At 47.8% G+C, this 15,829-nt stretch overlaps 1 protein-coding gene across 4 annotated transcripts in view; it reads left to right on the plus strand.

Annotated features, from left to right (window-relative positions):
- TRAF3IP1 (TRAF3 interacting protein 1) overlaps positions 1 to 15,733 on the plus strand; it is a 60,353-nt gene extending 44,620 nt beyond the window's left edge. For 3 of the 4 annotated variants that reach the window (XM_027538095.1, XM_027538093.1, XM_027538092.1), the window contains 2 exons: positions 12,496 to 12,719; positions 13,391 to 15,733. In XM_027538095.1, coding sequence (XP_027393896.1) covers positions 12,496 to 12,719; positions 13,391 to 13,556 — 390 coding nt within the window. In that variant the 3' untranslated portion in view covers positions 13,557 to 15,733. The other variant, XM_027538094.1, reaches the window with a different exon arrangement.
- Positions 15,734 to 15,829: the final 96 nt, after the last annotated feature.

Below are 15,829 nucleotides of genomic sequence, written 5' to 3' on the forward strand. Positions count from 1 at the left end.
TTATTTAACTTATATGCAGAGTACATCATGCCAAATGCCTGGCTGGATGAACCACAAGCTGGAATCAAGATTGCCAGGAGAAATATCAATAACCTCAGGTATGCAGATGACACCACCTTTATGGCAGAAAGTGAAGAGGAATTAAAGAGCCTCTTGATGAAGCTGAGAGGAGAGTGAAAAAGCTGGCTTAAAACTCAGAATTCAAAAAACTAAGATCATGGCATCTGGTCCCATCACTTCATGACAAACAGAAGGGGAAACAGTGACAGACTTTATTTTCTTGAGCTCCAAGATCACTGTGGATGCAGACCTCAGTCACGAAATTAAAAGGCGCTTGCTCCTTAGAAGAAGAGCTATGACCAAGCTAGAAAGCATATTAAAAAGCAGAGACATCACTTGGCCAACAAATATGTGTATAGTCAAAGCTGTGGTTTTTCCGGTAGTCATGTGTGGATGTGAGAGTTGGATCATAAGGCTGAGTACCGAAGAATAATGCTTTCAAACTGTGGTGCTGGAGAAGACTCTTGAGAGTCCCTTGGACTGCAAGGAGATCCAACCAGTCAATCCTAAAGGAAATCAGTCCTGAATATTCATTGGAAGGACTGATATTGAAGCTGAAACTCCAATCCTTTGGCCACCTGATGCAAAGAGCTGACTCATTGGAAAGACCCTGATGCTGGGAAAGATTGAAGGCGGGAGGAGAAGGGGACGACAGAGGATGGGATGGTTGGATGGTATCACGGATTCAACGGACGTGAGTTTGAGCAAGCTCCGGGAGATGGTGAAGGACAGGGAAGCCTGGTGTGCTGCAGTCCACGGGGTCTGAAAGAGTTGGACAGGACTGAGCAACTGGACAACAATGAAGTGCTGACTAATGCCACCCTGCTGTTTTTCTGACTTTTTGTGGTTCCCGTGTTCCTTTTTCTTATCTTTTTTGCTTGCCTTGAATTCCTGTCTTTCCACAGTGGTATGCCTTGGTTCTCTTCTCTTTATCCTTTGTGTATCTACTGTAGGTTTTTGCTTTGTGGTTATTCTGAAACTTACATAAAACATCTTATAGATAAAACAGTCTATTTTACACTGATAGCAACTTAACATCAATTGTATACAAAAACTCTATGCTTTTACTCCCCCTTCATATGTTTTTGATGTTATGGTCTACCTCTTTTTATATTCTTTATTAGCAAAATTATTGTGACTTTAGTTATTTTTAATACTTTATCTCAAACCTTCATTAAGTGATTAATACCTCCATCATATTATAGCATTAGAGTATTTTGAATTTCACCGTATACTTACCTTCACCATTATGTTGTATGTTTTCTTGTAACTAATTAGTATCCTTCTGTTTCAGCCTGAAGAGCTCCTTTCAGTGTTTCTCCTAAGGCAGGTCTGGTAGCGATGAGCTCCCTCAACTTTTGTTTGTCTGGGAAAGTCTCGCTGCTCCTTTATTTCTGAAGGAGAGCTTTGTTGGATAGAGTGTTCTTGAGCTAACGCCTTTGTTTCCCCCCCTCATCTCTTTGAATATTTTGCCCACTCTTTTCTGGCCTGTAAAGTCTCTCCTGACAAATCTTCAGATTGCTTTATAGCAGGAAGTTACCAGCTGCTTTAAGGGTCTCTCCTTGTTTTTGATTTTTGATAGTTTTATTATAATACATCTTAGGGAAGATCTCCTTACTTGTGTGATAAGTTGCTTCAGTCGTGTCTGACTGTTTTAGACCCTATGAACTGTAGCCCACCAGGCTCCTCTATCCACGGGGATTCTCCAGACAAGAATACTGGAGTGGGTTGCCATGCCTTCCTCCATGGGCTCTTCCTGACCCAGGATCCAACCCACGTCTCTCATGTCTCCTGCATTGGTGGGCAGGTTCTTTACCGTGAGTGCCACCTGGGAAGCCCAAGATCTCCTTAAGTGAAGTTTGTTTGATGAACTGTGAGCTTCACGAATTGGATGTCCAGATGTCCTCCAGATTTCGGAAGTTCTCAGCCGTTATTTCTCCAAGCTTTCTGCCCCTTTCCCCTCCAGTTGCTTGCAGAGGCTTTCTTCACTCTTGTTTGTTCACTCTTTTTCCCCCTGGACTGGATCGTTTTGAAGGTCCCGTCTTCTTCTTCTCACATTCTTTTTCCACTTGAACTGTTTTGTTGTTGATGCTCTGGTCACATTTTTCATTTCAGTCACTATGTTATGCAGCTCCAGAATTTCTGTTTCTCCTTGTGAAACTTATTTTTTCCCTGTATGATTTTCCTGATTTGTTGAATTGTCTGTGTTTTGTTCTGCTCATCAAACTTCCTTAAAATAGCTGTTTTGGGTTCTCTGTTGGCTAACTTGCAGATCCCCGTGTCTGTGGGGTCACTCACACCGGAAGCACGCCGGTGCTGCTGTATTTCCTTGATTTTCCACGTTCCTTGTGCCTTCTGTTGCTGTCCTCACACCAGAAGTAGCAGCAGCCCCTCCAGTCTTTACTAACCGACTTGGGAGATAAATCCTCCACCAGCACTGCTAGGGAGCCCGAGGCTTTCTCACCTCTTCTGTTTGCACTCCTGTTTCCTGCTCGTCCCTTGCGGAATTCCTCTGCTTCTGTGCCTTCTCTGTGTCCTGCAGCTCCACGCTGGGTACTCACAGCCTCCCTCTGCCTTCCCAGGAGTGGAGCCAACGCTGGAGGTGTGCTTTCTCCCTTTGCAGACTCAGGATGGCTTTCTGCTCGAGTTTACTAGCTGTCCATCAAAGCTCACTGTCACCACTGTGGGGATCACTCACGGGGAGCAACTAGAGAAAGCTCTCGTGCAGCAGCGAAGACCCAGTGCAATAACAACAAAAAAGAGAGAGAGAATAAATGGCACTGTAAAATTCAGTGTCCACTATTACTGGAAGCTTGTGGTGAACTGGGGTAGGAAGGTGCTTCTGGCCGCAAGAGGGAGAGGTCCTGCATGGAGCAGTCAGCATCCTACACAGCAGGACAGGGCTGTGGGTGTCTCCGTGGAATTCAGGAGCAAGGAAGTGACGTGAGACCCTCTGGAGGGCTAACCGGTGCAGACAGAAATGTGGCTGGATTCCGGAAAGGAGACGGGGTTGTCATCATTTGAAGATAACAGCGGTCTACCAAGTCAGTCAACCCCTTAAACTTTAAATATGTTTAAAAAATTTGTAAGGTGGCCAGGGACAAAATAAATACACAGAAGTCAGTATTTTTCCTACATGTCAGCAATAACCAGTTGGAAACAATGTGTATCAAGCTCTTCCTCCAGAACTGGAAACAAAAATGTAAATTTCCACAGCATGTGTGCTTTTATTAAGAATTTATAGTAACTGTATTGAGAAGCCACAGAATTCTACCAAGAAATATAAAAGGCTTGGAAAAAGTCATGAGAGACATTGTGTTCTGCATGGAAACTCACTATTACAGAGATGTCACTTCTCTGAAATTAACTTATAAGTATAATGCAATCCCAGTACGTGTTCAGTGGATGCTTTGGAATTTGGTGAAGGATATTCTAAGGTTTCTGTGGGGCGCTTCCCTGGGTCCAGTGGCTAAGATTCTGCCTTCCGGTGCAGGGCGTGCAAGGTTGATCCCTGACAGGGGAACTAAGATCCCACTTGCTGCACCGTGCGGCCAAAATAAAAAAGTTTTATCTGAAAGAATAAATACATGGTCATAGCCTTTCATAAAAATGCTCGAAAGGACCAGTTTTAGGCCAGTAATGTATTCTTCACTTCATTCCTTTAAATAGAGAAAGAACCCCTCTAGCTGGGCGTCTGAGTCCGCGTTTCCCTGTTGCCTGCTCTGTTGGTGTCGTTTTGATCAGCTTCCCATGTGACAAGATGATTTTTAAATTATTTCCATTTTGGAGTCAGAAAGACCTGTCTGAAGTTGCGTCTTCTCTATTCTATGCAGTAACCTCGGGCTTCAGCCACAGTGAACTCGCACAGCCTTCCGACAGCGTTCCTTGTTCCTTTCCATGGACGGTAATGTCTGTAGAAGTAGCTGACACTTAATGATCTTTTGATTTCCCTCTGCACCAGGTGCTGGGTGGTTCCATATATGCATTTCTTCTCCTGTTGAAGTTTACCCCTTAGTTGTTCTCAACAGCTGACGTCAGTACAGCAGTTACTGCCCCTAGGACCTGCATCCGTCACTCCATTTAATCCTCACGGGAACTTACGAGATAGGTGTCATCCCATTTGCTAAGTTCGGAAACAGGCACAAAAGTTATCGTGTCTGAGATTACATAGACAGGAGGATGTCACCCAGGTCTGCCTGCATCCGGTCTGGGAGTCAGCCTCACACTACACAGCTTCACGCATGTGCTTTCTAAAGGCTTCCTGCTTGTGTTTTATTTCTTATCTGTAGTGGCCGCAACGAGCAGGATTTTTTCCTGGCTGCCCGGGGTCTTTGTTGCCGCACCCGGGCTTTCTCCAGATGTGGCAAGGCCGGGCTGTTCGTGTTTGGTACAGGGGCCGCTCACTGCTGTGACTTCTCTTGCTGCCAACCACAGGTTCGTGCTGGCTTCAGCAGCTGTAGCGCTCGGGCTCCGCAGTTCCGTGGTGAGTGGGCTTAGGCGCTCTGCAGCGTGTGGGATCTTCCATACCAGGCATTGAACCCCGTCCCTTGCACTGGCAGGCACATTCTTAACCACTGGACCGCAAGGCCACAAGGGAAGTCCCTGTGAGCAGATGTTTAGTCATCTGGAAGGTTTTTTTAACAGCACGCCGCTGCCTTGGAGCAGTGGCTTTCTCTCTGCTGCCGGTGCTCAGCAGTCATTACCTGCAGCGGTCAGGTTGTGGTAGAACGATCGGAATCAGTGTTGTTGTTGCTGTTTTCCTGTTATTCTCTTTATTCCTTGGCAGATTAATCACAGATTTCAGCTTTTCAGTGCCACATGTGGGTGAGTTAGAATAGTCACAGCACCTTGCTAGGGCGCCATGCCAAAGAAACAGGGCATCTGGGCCCACGGGTACCAGCTCTGACATCAGAGCACAGAAATACAGTCCTGGCTGGTGGAAAATACTTGATGTACGTTGGTGCAGCCACGTCGTAAAGCTCTGTGCCGGGACGTCACGCGGCTGAAGACAGATATACCCGCTGGCCCAGCAGCCCCGCTTCTCACCACGTGTGCTGGAGGGTCCTGTGCACGCGTGTGCTGGGATACACCTGTGAGACGGCTCAGACCTGTGTGGTCTGTCGTGCCCCAGGCCAGGAACCACCATGTGTCCACCAGCACAGCAGTGGATGGGTACGTCGGTGTATTCGTCCGGTCACGTCGCCATTCAGTAGTGCCGAGGGACAGAGGCTGACACACGCGGATACGTGAGAGAGAGTGTGTGTATGTGTCTGTCTGTCTGTCTGTGAGATTCCTTCCTTCCGTCCTGCACACGTGGAACAGGCGGGCGGGTATGCGAACAGCAGAGCTGGTCACACAGACCCGGGACTCGAGCCGGCAGCGGCACCTCGGGCTCCGGGGGCCCTGGCGGGGTTTGCTCTCCTGACGCAGGCGGTGGCTGCAGGTGGCGCCGTGTCGTTCTCTCAAGCTGTGCAGTTCTGCCTTAGGTGCTTTCCTGTAGGTTAAACGTTAAAGTGTTTGGCTCCAGACCGTTTTCCCATGTGTTCCGTTTGACCCACACCGGACGTGAACACGTGCTTTGCAGAGAAGTCTGATGGCGGAGTGTCCCTGGGTGGATGGGACCCTCGGAATAGTCCTCCTGGGGGGTCTCTGCTTTCCTCCTGTAGCTTGGGTACAGGCATTCCTCGGTTTAGGAAGAAAAGGAACTTCTGACAGGCTGTATGTGAATCACTTCCTGAGGTCATGGGGGAGCATGCTATTTAAAGCACACGCCCACACGCTCTGATTTATTGCCCCCTCCTTGATTCATCAGGCCACTGTTTATTGGGTTTGCTTAATGTGGGGCAGAGCTCTCCCAGGAGGTCCCAGGACCCCTCAGATCAGCGGCTGAGTGGAGGGCAGCGCTGTGCCTGATCCCGTTCCTGAGAGATTCTGGCGAGACCTGCAGGTCAGGGTTTGCAGCATTATTTTGACGACAGTACTTTCTTCTCTTGAAGCCTTGTGTTGAAATGTCAAGAAACCTCTCAGGTTAATGCTTTTTACGTGTATGACTTACAATAATAATTATAAACTTAAAAAGTCACTATAAACACAATTAAATGCCCACACTTCTGGGGACAAGTACATGTGTGGCAAATGCAATTAATATTCAGTCCCAGAGGCAGCTGTTCCCCCGAAAGATCCTGGAAAGTCACTTCTTCCAAAGCGCGTGTGAAGTGGCCAGCCAAACGAGGAAACACTTTGCCAGAGGTCCCCGCCGCCCGACAGCAGCTGAGTCAACAGTCTGCAGCCCGCGCTAGGAGGGAGCCCGCCCGGCAGCAGGCAGGAGGGCGCCGGGGGTGGGCGAGTGTCCCCGCGTCACCTGCAGCGCCCCCGTCACGGCTGGGGTGCCGCCCGCGGGCCTCAGCTCAGCTCCGAGCCAAGAACCGCAGCCTTTCCGTGAAGAGCTTCAAGAGCGCGTCTCATGGGGTGGGCTGTGTGTTTCAGAAAGTGAGGACAGGAAGCGATGTGTCAGGGAGGAAGGTAAACGCTGTTCCGACGGGAGAGCTCGTCCGCCTGAAGCCACGAGAACGCGGCGTGGGTTGGCGCTGAGCACACAGCAGGCGAGTGTCGCCTGCAGGAGCGTCACCTGCAGCCTCTCCCGAGGCCGGTGCCCGTCCTTCGTGGCGGAGACGTTTACGACAGCGGTGACCGTTCGTCCAGGGTTTACAATGTGTGAGGCACTGAGCTGCTTGCTTTATGTTACCCCATCGAATCCTGCCTGCAGGGTAAATATTAGCATTTCCATTTTATTGTGAGGAGACCGAGGCAGGGCGAGGTCAGGCCGCGCTCTGGAGGCCGTAAAGCTCCGAGGAGGCGGAAGGCCGGCTGGGTCCCCGCGGAGCGCCCGGGCCTGACGGCCCAAGCCCGCCCCCGAGTCCGCCCACGTTCCAGCGGCTTTTAGGCACTATTTGGGGGTAATGATACAGTTTCTCTTGTTTTTTTTTTTTTTCTTCCATTTTCAAAAATTAAGCATATTTCATATGACTAATTCCTGTGTGGTGAGTACAGTGGTGGATTCTCAGATTTTACTGTACATATTAAAAGTCTATAAAACTGGGGTTTATAATGGTTGCGTTTGTCTGGAAAGTTGCTGATACAGCAGAACGAGCTGTGTATAAATCAGAGCCTGTCGTCAGTGGGGGTGCTTTGTAAAGCACAGAGTCAGTCTTGACTTACCCACTCTACCCGCCGCCTTAAATGAAAACTTGGAAAATGCCAGAATTTTTATATTTTGCAGCAATGGGAAAAGCCTATCCCAGCTATCATAATCCTAGCCCAGTCTTGTGTTAAAGTCCTTAACCCCTCAAAAGTAAGACTGTGCACTCCGTGGCGTGTGTCCCCGATGGCGCTCGGTGCCGACACAGAATCCTGACGGAGGCTGGCAGGCAGCCCCTGGGTGTGCTGTCCCAGGCGGGGCGCGCCGAGTTCAGCAGGTGCTGTGTGTGTCCATCCCTGTCCCGAGGTCTCTGCCCTGAATGGTTTCGTGTTAGAGTCAGTATGATGCCAGATACATAGGAATTACTTCATATCATTATGAGTGGGTTTAAGCAGAATTTTAAATGTCTCAATTAAGTCAGTCATCAATATTATCACTATAATAAAGTTCAGTTTAGTCGCTTAGTCATGCTCAACTCTTTGTGACTCCTTGGACTGCAGCACGCCAGGCCTCCCTGTCCGTCACCAACTCCTGGAGCTTGCTCAAACTCATGTCCGTCGAGATGGTGATGCCATCCAACCGTCTCATCCTCCATCGTCCCCTTCTCCTCCAGCCTTCAATCTTTCCCAGCATCAGGATCTTTTCAAATAAGTCAGCTCTTTGCATCAGGTGGCCAAAGTATTGGAGTTTCAGTTTCAGCATGAGTCCTTCCAATGAATATTCAAGACTGATCTCCTTTAGGATGGACTGGTTGGGTCTCTTTGCAGTCCAAGGGACTCTCAAGAGTCTTCTCGAACAACATAGTTTGAATGCATCAGTTCTTTGGCACTCAGGCTTCTTTATGGTCCAACTCTCACATCCATACATGACCACTGGAAAAACCGTAGCCTTAACTAGATGGACCTTTGTTGGCAAAGTAATATCTCTGCTTTTTAATATGCTGTCTAAGTTGGTCATAGCTTTTCTTCCAAGGAGTGAGCATCTTTTAATTTCATGGCTGCAGTCACCATCTGCAGTGATTTTGGAGCCCAAGAAAATAAACTCTGTCACTGTTTCCATTGTTTCCCCATCTATTTGCCATAAAGTGATGGGACTGGAAGCCACGATCTTGGTGTTTTGAATGTTGAGTTTTGAGCCAACTTCTTCACTCTCCTCTTTCACTTTCATCAAGAGGCTTTTTAGTTCCTCTTCACTTTCTGCTATAAGGCTGGTGTCATCTGCATATCTGGGGTTATTGATATTTCTCCTGGCAACCTTGATTCCAGCTTGTGCTTCATCTAGCTCTGCATTTCACGTGATGTATTCTGCATATAAATTAAATAAGCAGGGTGACAATATATAGCCTTGATGTACCCCTTTCCCAATTTGGAACCAATCCATCGTTCCATGTCCAGTTCTAACTGTTGCTTCTTGACCTGCATACAGATTTCTCAGGAGGCAGGTCAGGTGGTCTGGTATTCCCATCTCTTGAAGAGTTTTCCACAGTTTCTTATGATCCACACAGTCAAAGGCTTTAGTGTAGTCAATGAAGCTGAAGTAGATGTTTTTCTGGAACTCTCTTGCTTTTTCGATAATTCAACAGATGTTGGCAGTTTGATCTCTGTTTTCTCTGCTTTTTCTAAATTCAGCTTGAACATCTAGAAGTTCTCAGTTCATGTGCTGTTGAAGCCTGGCTTGGAGAATTTTGAGCATTACTTTGCTAGCATGTGAGATGAAAGCAGTTGTGTGGTAGTTTGAGCATTCTTTGGCATTGCCTTTCTTTGGGATTGGAATGAAAACTGACCTTTTCCAGTCCTGTGGACACTGCTGAGTTTTCCAGATTTAGTGGCATATTGAGTGTGGCACTTTCATAGCATCATCTTTTAGGAGTTGAAATAGCTCAGCTGGAATTCCATCACCTCCACTAACTTTGTTCATAGTTATGCTTCCTAAGGCCCACTTAACTTTGGACTTCAGGGTATCTGGCTCTAGGTGAGTGATGACACCATCATGGTTATCTGGGTCATGAAGATCTGTTTTGTATAGTTCATAATAAAGTAGTCAGTATAATAAGGACAGCACATTTTTTCCTGGGAAGTAATTTATCATTGTTTATCATTGATTCATTTTAGTCACTTAGCATTTTAATTCAAAAGCACTTTTATAGCCACTACCTTTTTTTTTTTTAATTGAAGTTATTTTGAGATAACTGTAGATTCAAATGTATTTATAAGAGATAACAGAGACCTCGGGGACCCTTTACTTGGTCCTCCCTGCTGATAACATCTGATGAAGCTGAGTGCATTGTCACATCCAGGATGCAGACCTTGATGCCGTCAGGATACAGGACATCTCCAGCATCCCAAGGATCCCTCTTATTGCCCTTTTATAATGACACCCACCCTCTGCCTTCCACCCCACCCTGTCCCAAACCCTTGGCACCTGCTAATCTGGTCTCCATTTTATAGTGATATCATTTTAAGACTGTTATGGAAATGGAATCATGCAGCATGTAAATTTTGAGACTGGCTTTTTTTCACTCAGCATAACTCTCAGCAGGTCCATCCAGGTTGTTGTGTGAATCAGCAGTTCATTCCTCTTTTATTGCCAAGTAGTATTCCGTGATATGGGCGTAGCATAGTGTATTTATTCACTCCCTGAAGGGCATCTGGGCTGTGTCCAGTGTTTGGCTGCTCTGAATGAAGCTTCCATCAACACACCTACACAGGCTTTTGTGTCAGCACGTCTTCCCTTCTCTGGGGTCAGTGCCCAGGGGTATAGTTGCTGGCTTGTATGGCGGTTGCACGGTTAGTTTTAAAGACCTGGTCACACTGTTTCCAGAGCAGCTGTACCGTTTTGCGTTCCCACCAGCCAGGACTGAGGGGTCCAGGCTCCAAGTCCTTCCCAGCGTCTGCCATGGTCACTGTTTCTGATAGGTGTGGGTTACCTCTCTTGTGCTGCTAATCGCGTTTCCTTGGCGGGGAATGACTGCGTGTCTTTGCACGTGCGTTCGGCCCTCTGTGTGTCGTCTTAGGTAAAGAGTCTGTTCTTTTGTCTGTCTTCTAGCTCGATTGCTTGCTTTTTGCTGCTGATGTCCGGGAGTCTGTGCGCCACGGGCCCTGGGCCTTTGCCAGGCCTGTGCTCTGAGCGCACGCCCTCACCGTCTAGCGTGCCTCCCGCGCTGTCAGCAGGGTTGTTGCCCATGGACAGTGTTTAATGGTGACAGCACCCATGTATCAGTTTTTCCTTCAGCTGATCATGTTTTTAGTGTCAAGTCAAAACTGTTTATTTACCTGGCCCTAAATCCCGAGGACTTTCTTCTAGGTTTTTTCCCTAGAAGTTTTATAGTTTTATGTTTTCCATTTCAGTCCGTGGCCCATTTTAGGGTAGTCTCTGTGTAAGGTGTGAGACTGGTCAGGGTCCCGTTCCGCCTGTGTGTCCAGTCGCTGCAGTGCCGCGTATGACAGTGTGTCCAGTCGCTGCAGTGCCGCGTGTGACAGTGTGTCCAGTCTCTGCAGTGCCGTGTGTGACAGTGTGTCCAGTCGCTGCAGTGCCGCGTGTGACAGCCTGCCTCTCCTCCGCTGGCTTGCCGTAGCACCTTTGTCAGAAGTCAGGTGGGCGTGTTTGTGAGGAGGACCTGGGTTCTCTGCTCTGTCCCCTGGATCTGGGTGTCCACCCTGCCCTGACCACACCGTCCTGAGTGCTGTTGCTCTAGTTAAGTCCTGAGATCCAGTAGCCTGATGCTTCCCGCATATTTCTTCTTTTTCAAAATGTTTCGGCCACGCTAGATCCTGTGCCTTTCTGTGTAAGTTTTAGGACAGTCTTGTCCACGTCTACAAACCATTTGGGACTGTGGTAGGAATTGTATTAAACCCGTATATCAATTTGGGGAGAACTGACATCTTTACTGTGTTAATCTTGCAGTTGATGGACAGGGTATGGCTCTCACTTTTTAGACCTCCTTTGATGTGTTTTATCCACGTTGTGTAGTTTTCAGTACACAAGTTCTATACATATTTTGTTAGACTTACGAATGGTACTTCTCTTTTCTGAGCAGTAATAGGTGGCGATGTATCTTTAATTTTGGTAGCCGTGTGTTCATTGCCAGCAAACAGAAACAGTTGCTTTTTGTATGTTTATATTGTATCTTGCAACCTTGCAGAACTCACTGGTTCTGTGAGCTTTGCCTTCTGTCTGTAGTCCTATTCGTTTAATGCTTCTGTGTGCCGGGCACTGTGTTAAGGCTTCCATGTGTTTGCTAAAGGCCAGAGCACAGTGGAGCTCAGATCTCGACACGTAAATCTCTTACTCACATCATCTGTTCATTTGGCAGGTTTTTAAGGAGCACTTACGTGGACCAGACGCAGGTTCCTGCCCTCTGGGGTCTTGGTCTGAACCGGATTAGAAGTGACACGAGCAATTATGTGTCACTTGGTTAAACAAGTCTAGAAATAAAAGGAGTCCATCAGTTACAACTTAATCCATCTGACTCCTGCTGTCCGTGGGCAAAGCAGGGGCATGTAGTCAGCCTGTGTGGAGTGGGAGCACCGGGGCCGGGGCGGGGGCGTTCCTGAAGAGTTTTAATTTCCCCAGGAAAGGTCCCCAAGCCAAGATGCCTGTCGGTTCTTGAGATTCAGAGATGTCAGTGGTAAAGTCTCATACGAAGAGAATTCTAGGTATTGCTTGTGTGAAACAGCCCAAGAACCCCTGGCCAAAACAGACTGAAGGTCTCTGGTCACCTCCCTCCTCCCCTCCTTCAGCAGCGGCCGTGGGAGCCCCTCCGCCACCTACCCGGCCCCAGGCCCCATGGCCTCAGCCTCCCCTGCTGCCCCATGTTGCCCTGGCCACGCCCTCCGTCCACACACTCTGGCTCCTCCCTCTGCGGTGGTCCTCCCCTCCCCTCCCCTTCTCTGCTGGGCGGGTTATCTTTCGCTCCGGGCTGGCGGGGTTGCAGCCCCGTGAAGTGGGGAGGTGGGGCCCTCAGGGAGTGACATGCACCCTGGGTCCCTTTTCCTTTGGGGACTGTCCTCTGTGTCCCTGCCTGAGCTCTTGTAACAAGAACAGCTGTAGGTTTCCGGTCACCTGGGAGATGAAGACCTTACTGTACAGGCCCTCACGGGCACTGCTGGCTGAGCCTCGGGGTCACAGGTGTGAAGCCCTGTCTACAATCCTGCAGGTCACGCACCAGTGCTGTCCCCGCGCCCACGCCCTCTGCCCTCAGGAGTAAGTGTGCTCCTCTCCCTTCACACTCCTCCCAGGAGAAGCCGCTCGTCTTCGAGTCGTCCTGGAAGAAGGAGAAGGACATCGTCTCCAAGGAAATAGAGAAGCTCCGGGTGTCCATCCAGACCCTGTGCCGGAGCGCCCTTCCCCTGGGCAAGATCATGGACTACATCCAGGAGGATGTGGACGCCATGCAGAACGAGCTGCAGCTGTGGCACGCTGAGAACCAGCAGCACGCGGAGGCCCTGCAGCAGGAGCAGAGGTGGGGGGGCGGGGGAGGGAGGGGGAGACAGCCCAGGGCAGCAAGTGGAGGCCCTGCAGCAGGAGCAGAGGTGGTGGTGGGGGACTGGGGGAGGGGCGGGGGGAGGGAGGGTAAGGGCGTTGGGGACTGGGAGAGGGGTGGGGGAGACCTCTGGAGAACCCAGCCCTCTCAACCCTCTTTCTTACCTCCTCCCCCAAGGAAAGTACATTGCTTCTTCATTCACAACATAATGTGCATTTCTCTGTAGCAGCTAGGAAAGATCTGCACTCAGTGTTCAGAATCCCGAGATTTAGACATTCAAAAGGCAGGAAACTTAGCAGTTTGGATACCATGTTTACCTTGTGTCTTATCGAAACCCCCAAAGTTTTGTGACTGTAATTTGAAAGTATTTAAAATTTTTTACTTGAAAAAAGCACATTTATATTTTTATTCTCCCCCCCACCCCTTTGGATACAATGAGTAATTTGCTTTTGTTACCTCCCGTTGTTTTAATTAAGAAGCCAGTGTAGGGATTTCCCTGGTGTCCAGTGGTTAAGGCACCGCACTCCCAGCACAGGGGCCCTGGGTTCAGTCCCCAGTCGGGGAACTAAGATCCCCGCATGCTGCACGACGAAAAGCATCAGATGGGAAAGGAGAGAGGTCCTCACGAGCCCCGGCTTGTGTCCCGGCAGCATCACTGACGGCGCCGTGGAGCCCCTCAAGGCGGAGCTGGCGGAGCTGGAGCAGCTGGTCAGGGACCAGCAGGACAAGATCTGTGCCGTGAAGGCGAACATCCTGAAGAACGAGGAGAAGATCCAGAAGATGGTGTACAGCATCAACCTGAGTTCCAGGAGGTGAGAGCTCAAAGCTGCAGACTCCAGGGGTCCCTCAGCCTGCGCTTAAGGAGGAGGCTGGCACTTCGCTCCCGGTGTGAGGTTTCAGTCTGAAGGCGGCGGTGAGCAGCTCACGGCATCATCCTCCTGGTTTTCAGGGCTTTACCACCTTAGGCACGTTCGGCCTGGGAGAGACTGTGTTTCCCTGCCTTCCTCCACTGGAACACTCACTAGTTACAAACGGCTCTTGCGGACACCTCTGGTGTGAGACATTTCTCTGCATGCCTGGTCTCTGCCGTCAGCTGTTGGGTTCTGGGCCGGTCCGTCCAGCGGGTGAGCAGTGCTGGGACCACCCGGGACACGGGTGTCCAAGACCGCAGACTCCAAGCCTGCTGACAGGACTGCTCGAGCCCCGAGTGAGGCTGGTTGCACGTTTTAACAGGAGCCTTATAAAGGCAATGAGGCCCAAAAAGCAGAGACTTATATTTTTAGCTCATTTCCACTTGCAAAGGGTTCATTTCAGCCCGTGTCTTTATAAGGTACCCACGAACTCTAGTTTTTAACCTCTCTGTCATTGCGTGTACCTTAACGCAATTCTTATTGCTCCCTATTATGTTTTGCTTATTTTTCCAGCCCTTAAAAGTTCATATATTTAAAAAGGAGATTTGACTGTGGCCTTTGTGGGCATCGTCTGACTTGAGAGTGTCATAGGCCGCACCCTCACTTTCTTCAACATCGAGCCCCTGGGCTTCCCCGCGAGCACATCAGTGCAGCTGTGGGACCCCTCATCCTCTCTAGAAGCAAAGCTTGCTGTTCAAGCCAACGGCCCAGGCCTGTTCCTTTGCCCAGCTGTAAGCACCTGGGCACCTCAGAGACAGGTGGCTCAGGAAGAACCCGCAGAAGGAAGACTTTAAAGGATGCACAGGAAAAAAAAAAAAATTAAAGGATGCACAGATTTGCAAAATTTTTTGATGTTACCATTTTTTAGAAATTTTTTTTAAAGTGAAAGTTTTTTTTAAAAAAACATGGTTTATATTTAGTTTTTCACTACGTATAATATTGTAAATACTAAAGTCTTGTATTTGTGTATAAAGGATCTCACCGTTTGGAGACATGCTTATGGGTCTTAAAGTCTGGGTCCTGACACTTCTGTTCTGCATACTATTATTTATGATGTAACCCAAACAGTGTCATTTTAAATGTTAGAATTTCCTGAGAGAGTTTTGTTTCTTTAAAAGATTAGCACAGATGGCACAGTTAAGTTTTTCCTTAGTGTCATTTCCAAAGTAAATCTGTTACAGAGGTCGTTCTATGATTTTTGAAGCAAAGTTCAAGATTGGATTATTAAGATGTGCCATTGTGAAACACTGGTCTTTTTCTCCTTTCTGTAGTTAACCATAAAATTCTGTCTGCTGAAATGACACTAGATATTAACACGTCATTGGAGGAGGGGAGGTGGACCGGTGACCCAGGCCTTCCCACGTTCACAGTCTCTTTTCCACCGACTCAAGTGACAGCCACCACCCCAAAGGGACCCTGTTTTGCGTCAGGTTAAGAAGTCTACCTTTTATGAATTTGTAGGTAAGACTAGAGTTTTTGTGTTGCAAAAAAATCGCATACATTGTATGTGAGTCAAATTTTGTATGGAATAGTCTCTCAAATTGTATCATAAAATTTATTTTTCTTTTATACATAAGTCATTAAAAATAATCACCTGTTTTTTTTCTATCAGCGTATGGGGTTGTGCAGTTCAGTTCACACCTGGAAAAAAGCATATGGATTTTTAAAACTTCAGCATGTGTGCAGTTTTTTTTCTGTGAAGACAGTTCAGGCAATTTATATTTTCACTCATGACACCCCTTTTCTGTATAAATTGGAGTCTTATATAAGGCAGGTAAACACTTTTCAGGAATTTTATGATCATTCATGAAGTCCTAGGAAGTCGCTGCATGTGGTTATGACTGTATTCAACACAGATGAATAAATCCTGTTATTTATAATTTCGATAAAATACGCAAATAGGATTATTAAATGTTTTCTTCTGCTATGGCATGTAAGTTTTCAGGAAGTACTGGAGTCATACTTTAGACATTTTAATTAAAAACAATTGAGCTGGTTGGACTGACACATTTATATTTAAAGGAAATATGTCAACCTTTGAAAAAATAACTTGGAAACTAAAATTCAAGCTTTCTACTTTGATATTCATACTTATTTTTCTTCTCAATAAGCAACTTGAAAACTAGTAATTGGACTCTAGGAAGAGAGGTGGTGGTTAGTGACGGTGTAAGTGGAGTT

This window comes from Bos indicus x Bos taurus, chromosome 3 (genome assembly GCF_003369695.1).
Source record: "Bos indicus x Bos taurus breed Angus x Brahman F1 hybrid chromosome 3, Bos_hybrid_MaternalHap_v2.0, whole genome shotgun sequence".
Classification (NCBI taxonomy): Eukaryota; Metazoa; Chordata; class Mammalia; order Artiodactyla; family Bovidae; genus Bos; species Bos indicus x Bos taurus.